The following is a 6,633-nucleotide window of genomic DNA, read 5'->3' as shown; positions in this document are numbered from 1 at the left end:
CCCCACATTTCCACAGACTCTCTCTGTTCCTTTTCCTGTTTGTTCTGAGCTCACCTGTTTCCTGGAACACCTGCCTAAGCACAGCCACAAGCGGCACACGCACCACCAACGTCCCGCGTTCCCACCTCTTCCCGCAGGGCAGTGGGTCTCTCTGGGACGATCTTGCCTCCCAGGAGATGCGCGTTGAAGTCTCCACGCGGTTTTGATGTTCATGGCTGGGCGGGAGGGGCTGCTGGCATCCAGCGGGCAGAGGCGAGGGATGCTGCTCCACACCGCGCGGTGCGAAGCCTGACATGGGTCAGCGGGTCTCCTGCGAGGGTCTCTTCCAAAAGGCATCTCGGAATACAGGTTCTTCTGTTTCGTGCGACGGCCGCCTTAAACACGCGACTTCTCAGACCACCGCCCAAAGGAAAGAAAGACCTTCGACTGTAACCATGCCTCTTGCTAACCCGATCGTCAAGACTGGCACTGGCCAAAGCACTGAAGAAAGCACCCCCCCACACCGTTCCTCGCCCCCTGCACGTATGCTCAGGGCACAGGCTGGACCGGTCACGTCGCAGGTCAGAGCCGTGGCCTCCCCGGCACTCCCGGCATCCGCCACCCGGAACATACGTCCCGTCACCTTCACAGGCAGCCGCCTTGCTCTGCGTCTGGTCACTCACAGGTGGCCGTCCTTACGAGGTCACTTTTCACAAATGACAAGTGACCACGTGGGGTGGCGAAGCTGCGTGTGGACCCTGCTGGAGTGACCTCTGGCGACGAGCGGCTGGGCGGCCGTGATGAGAGCAGCAGCAGCTCCGGTTTATGGAGCCCGAGTCCCCGCCGGGCACAGGTCCACGCCACGCTGGGTCACTAGTCACCTGGGGGTCGGAGCCGTTATCCTCTGCACAGGTGCAGAGACGGCGCCCACCGACCACACAGCCTCCCTCGCGCCCCTCACCCTCGCGCTCACTGCGCCCAGCCCCGCCGGCTGCGGCATCCTGCGTGCGCACCACGCTCTCCTGCCCGAGGGCCTGGGGCACGGCAGTCCCTTAGCTCAAGCGTGCGTCATCCTCCAGGGCCACGGTGAGCCCACTGGCTGCCTTGGTGCTAAGCGCAAAGAGACGCCCCCTCCCAGGTAGACGAATGGGGGGAAATGGCCCTCGTCCGTGGACGCAGACCGCTGCTACGTCCCTGTCTCTTAGCTCCATGTCACCAACTCCTGGAGACACGGCAGGTGCCTAACAAGTGCTCGATCGGCGAATAAACCTACGGCGCCATCGCGGTCCACCGGCGCCATCGCGATGTGTGACAGGGACACAAAGGCGCTGACGGCGATAACGGTACATTTAAAGCAAGAAGAAAACACGAAGAGCCCAACGAAAATGGAGCAAGGAGCGAAAAGGGCGTGGCTGGGAGACGGGAGATTCCGCCCGGAAGTCAGCTCGGGGCCCCCGTGTCCCCCTCCGCACCTCGCAAGCCCCCCGTCAGTGACAGAGGGGCTGCCCCGGTCCAAGGCTCAGCGTGGACAGCTCTGCAAAGCCAAGCGCTCGGCTTTGTCTGTGTGTGACGCGATGAACACCAGCCCCTTCCAGAAGATTCTGCCCCACAGTCTCTGCGGCCGACCTCCAAGGAGGACGGGTGCCGAGCACCGAGCTGTGACGCTCTGCCCCGACTCACACTTCCCTGTCTGGGAGACCATCTTCGCGGTCGAGCAGGGACGGAGGGGTTTCCGGGTGTCTGGCATGTCCGCCTCAGGCATAGCCCTGCTCTGGCAGCGGACACTGCCCCCAGCACGGCCACTGTGACCTCCACGAGCGAGCCAAGCACTGTGGAGGCTCAGAGTTCCTGCTGGAACCAGATCTGCTGGAAACGCGAACACCTAGGTCGACCTGGAAGAGCCTCGGCTCTGTGGCATTCAGGCCTTGTCCGCCCACAGCTCCCCACGCTCGCTCAGTGACGGCTTCCTGAGCACACGCCCCGGGCCAGGCACCCACGGGTGAGGAAGGCAGACCGCGCCCTGGCCTGGCAGAGCGGAAGAGTCAGTGCACCCGCTTGGTTAACCATCAGCCAACTGGCTAACGACGGGGTGCGAGATGGCTTCCCAGGCTGATGGAGTCCCAACTCTGGCTTGGTCCCCGCCCAGCTGTGTGACCGCAGAGACCTAACCTAACCCGTCTGACTCGGTTTCTTCATCTGTCAAAGGAAACGTGGGAACGAATGACAGACGTGTGCATCGGTGGCTTAGTGACGTCCCCCGGATCAGATCGGGTGTTCAAAAATGTGAGTGGAAAACAGGGCATTGCGCTTTGCACGCCGCTGCAGGATTTGAAATTTCTAATCGCTCCCTTGCCTCGGGCACTAGATCACGTGGCCCGCTGAGGGCAGGGACTGAGGTTTATTCATCATCACAGCCCTGCGGCACGCAGATGCCGGCACACGTAGGGGCTCAATGCATGACTGCTGGGTAAATACGTGAACTGACACGCCTGTGTCCCGGCCCACCGAGGCAGAGCTCGGGAGACGAACAGAGTTCCGAAGTCCGTATCTGTCCGCCAGGCTGCCGTCAGCACCCCTGGGCAGTGGAGCCACCCACTGCTTTCAGTGAGAAGGAAGGGGGTGGGTGCACAGCATCCCTGGGGAAAGAGGGGGATTCTCCCGATTCTGAGTAACTCGCTTCCTGGTCTTCAATGAGAGTCTTGTCAGAGCCTGAGCTTTCATTAAGTGTGATGGTTAACTTCATGGATCGATTTGGCCAGGCCATGGTACCCAGATGTTTGGTCAAACATTATTCTAGACGTTTCTGTGAAGGCGTGTTTTAGATGGCACTAACATTTAAATCGTTAGACTTTGAGTAGAGCAGACTGCCCGCCATAACATGGGTGGGCCTCACCTAATCAGTCGACGGCCTGAATAGAAAAAGACTATTGCCCTTTCAGGCAGAAAATTGTCTCAGGACTCAACCTGTAACGCTTTCTTGGGTGTCCAGTCTGTTGGCCTAACCTTCACATTTTGGACTTGCCAGCTTCCATTATCACATGAGACAATTCCTTAAAATAATTCACTCTCTGGTGTGTGCGTGCATGTACACGCATCCCATTGATTCTGTTTCTCTGCAAAATCTGGACTGATGCATCGAGCACGTGTCAGGGTCCCCCAGCTGTAGCAGGTAGTGTCAAGGATACCACAGTAAACGTGGCAGAGAAAGGGCTGAAGGGGGCCTCCAGGACGATCGCAGCCCAGCTTCTCTCTACACGGTGAGAAACCGAGACCTACGTAGGCAGGGCAAGCATCTGGCTGAGGGCCGCACCGCAGGTCAGGGCTACGGCCGACCACGACCGCATCTAAGACCCTTCACTCGGCGTCCCGCCCACGAGGCCACATCGGGGCTCCTGGAGTGACACTCGATTTAATTATGTGGACAAACTAACAGAAACACAGCGCCAGCAGAGGGTTTTTTATTGAGCACTTTTGTGCCAGGCTAAGCTCGAGGCTTTTATATGCTTATTTCGTTTAATCTTCTCAGCCACCCTGCGAGGCAGGCATTAGTATCCCTTTGACAGATAAGCCACCAGTCAGAGAGGAAAAATGATTCCCCAAGGGCAAAGCCACTGCCTTGAGATGGGAAGGGACACAGCCCTCGCTGTGACTCTAAACCTGAAGCTCTAGCTTCAGGGAAGCTACAGGGTGAGGCGCCTGGCTAATGGCAAAGGGACACTACAGGGTGAGGCGCCTGGCTAATGGCAAAGGGACACGGCTCGGCTCGGCCACCCTTGCCTCGGCCACCCTCGCCTCCCTGTGATGTCTCATTTTGCTGTGAAAGCCTGGTTTCTGCAAATGCCTCCGCAGAGAGGCTTATTCTGAACAGAACGCCGGTCTCTAATCCCCCAGCTCGGCTGCAGTCTGCGTGGATTCCAGCGTTATTCGCTAATGCACCGGCTTCTGGGCGATTTGGATGCTCGGCCCCCGGGGGAAGCGGCGGGTGTGGGTTTTATTCTTTGCTTGGCAGTCCTTGCCTGGTGGGAAGGCAGGGGCGGCACCGAACCCCCAGAATTGGGTGGGGCCCAGATGCATAATGCACAGGAAGGGAATCGGGTCCCGAAAATAACCCATTGGGCTGAGCTCCAGCAGCAAGTTCACTGCCGAGCACCCACGAATGAGCTATTTTATCTGACTCTTGTAAAAGGCAAGGATGTCTTCTTTGACACACATCCCCAAAAATAGCCAAGAAAAAAGAAAACTCGACTGTATCACATGGCTGCTACGTGTCTATTTCTGTACTGTTTTTACACATATTAACTCCTGAAACCCTCTCCAAAATGCAGGTATTATTCCATTCTAGAGCGGAGACACCTGAGTCTCCCCAAGAGTGAAGAAGATGCCCCAAGTCACACGGCGTCCAGCACGGCAGGCGTCTGAGACTAGAACCTTCTCTCTCTCCCCCTGCAGCCTCCCAGGTGGAGACCTGGCCGGGTCATGCTCCGCCTCCTCGGGCGCGACAGAACCAGAAGGGCCGAATGACCTCCCATGTCCCCTGTCCCTCCAACCAGGCCCAGGGGTTCCCAACGGCCTCCCAGGGCAGCCGCGCCCGGCACGCGCACGTCGGCGAAGACCCCGTCCCTCTCCCGCTCGCGCCCGCGGCCTTCCGTCAGTCGGGACAGAACGACACACGTGGGGCTCGGCTCCCCCACCGAGCAGCGTCCTGTAGCTATTGTTAGCGCGACACACGTTTCTGGAGCACGGATTATGGCGCTGGCCCCGGGAGTGTGGCGCTGAATGAGATGGCCTCTCCGCGGCCACTCGGAGCCCAGTGCAGGAGAGATAGCGATGCCTAGAGGTGACCAGATGGAGCCTCTGGGAGGGAGAAACCAGAGAGGGCTTCACAGAGGTGGCGGCATCTGAACGAGGCGTCAGAGGCTGCGTGGGGAGCGGGGCACCAGAGTTCCTGCAGGGCGGACACCACGTCTCCCCCATGTGCTCTGTGGCACCAGCGAAGGCTCTTGTCTTGGGATATCGGTGTCGAAAATGCTTTGAACTGAACCTTACGTACGGCACTGGGTACGTGCTAGTGCATACGAATACGCACAGCACTGGGTACATGCTAATGCCTACTAACACATACTGGTACACACTAATGCACGCAGCACTGGGACATACTGGTACATAGCGGCACATGCTAGTACACGCTAATGCACACAGCACTGTACATACTCGTGCCCACAAGGTCATTAAACCCATTCCACAGGTGAGAAGATGAAGGCTCAGAGACGTGAGCGAATGAGGCACGGAGCCGGGTCTTGAGACCAGCCCCATTTCACTCCGCCTTCTAAGCCACCCACGGTCTGGGGGAGCCACCCGAGCAGTCCCCCAGAGAACCCTCTTCTCCAGGGACCAGACCCTGCTCGCTGCGTCTGCCCAGGGCCCGGTGTTAGGAACGTGTCTGAGAAACGCAGCCGCGATTCCAAAGAGAGATGGACGGATAGACGAGAAGAGACACGCAGCGCAAAACGTCTCTCGATGGGACATCTGAAGGGAGCGGGGATCTCGCAGGACGCACACGCCCTGCGAAGCAGCGCCCGTGGGTCTCGGGGCCGCCACCCCCACGCAGACGTTACCTCGGAGGACGTCGGCTTGCAGTATCCAGCCCCGAAGACCAGGTTTTCCAGAGAGAGGCTGGACTGTTCGGGCCCCGCGCCCACGCCGCCCTTGCCGAGCCACGCGCCCCTTCCCGGCCGAGTGAAGCTGGAAGAGAGAACGGAGGAGGTGAGCAGACCGCCAGGAGAGGGGCAGGGCCTCCGCTCCTCCGTCCCGGGGTCGGTGGGCGGCCCACGAGACCCGTCAGTGAGAAGGGGTGGCTCGTCCCGTAGGGGGCGTTTGGAGCGGCCACTGCCACCGTGACGAGGGGACCGCAACCGTCTCCACGTGAGCTGGGGAGCCAAGCATGACACTCATCCATGCTCCCCAAGGCCGCGCACAGGGCTGCTGAGAGACGGGGCGGGGGCTCCAAGGTGACGTGCCCCAGCGGCAGGTGTGCGGAGTGCACGCGCCGTGGGGAGCGCCCCCAAGCCCCGCGCCGTCCCCGAGGCCCGGTCTGTTCTTCCGTGCAAGGGCGCAAGGCGCGTCTACCTCCGCGGCCCACACGAGAGTGTAAGGGGACCACGCTGTCCAGGCCGACCCCGGAGCCGGGGCTGTGGCCGCCGCCCCGCAGTCGGGCATGCAGACCCTGCCGGCTCTGTGAGCCGGCGGAAGGTCAGCGGCCGCAGGGTCACGGCCACTGTCAGCGGCCGGGTCGGAGGAGATTCGAGAGCCAGTGCGGTCCTCGGATTTGCCCCTGTTGGGCTGACGGTCGTTTGTCACCGTTTTCGTTTTCGTCACGGTGACCTGTGCCCCTTTTCCCTTTCTGCCAGATCGCCTCTGTTCGGTTCCCTAGTGGCCAACCGTCTCGTCCTACGTGAGCGCTAGTTTACAGGCGGGCCCTGTCCCCCAGGGGGATTCAAAGGCCCTTGAGGATGAGCTGCCTCCGATGGCAGCTCCTCCAGCCTAGGTGTTCGAAAAATGTTTGTGGGAGGCTTTAATCCAAGACACCCACATTCCTGCTTAAAATAGTGAAGGGGAAACATAAAGCTGACATTTTATTTCTGTTTAATTCATTTA

The 6,633-nt window shown here is 59.9% G+C and overlaps 1 protein-coding gene across 1 annotated transcript in view; it reads right to left on the bottom strand.

Moving 5' to 3' along the window:
* Nucleotides 1-6,633, bottom strand: part of FAM135B (family with sequence similarity 135 member B) — a 119,279-nt gene that overhangs the window by 46,197 nt on the left and 66,449 nt on the right. Inside the window, 1 exon segment of the mRNA XM_011373399.1 lies at nt 5,595-5,721. Within this exon segment, the coding sequence (XP_011371701.1) occupies nt 5,595-5,721 (127 nt within the window).

This window comes from Pteropus vampyrus, unplaced genomic scaffold, assembly GCF_000151845.1.
Source record: "Pteropus vampyrus isolate Shadow unplaced genomic scaffold, Pvam_2.0 Scaffold224, whole genome shotgun sequence".
Lineage (NCBI taxonomy): Eukaryota > Metazoa > Chordata > Mammalia > Chiroptera > Pteropodidae > Pteropus > Pteropus vampyrus.
Note: the sequence above shows the minus strand (reverse complement) of the source record. Positions and strands in the feature narration are given on the sequence as shown.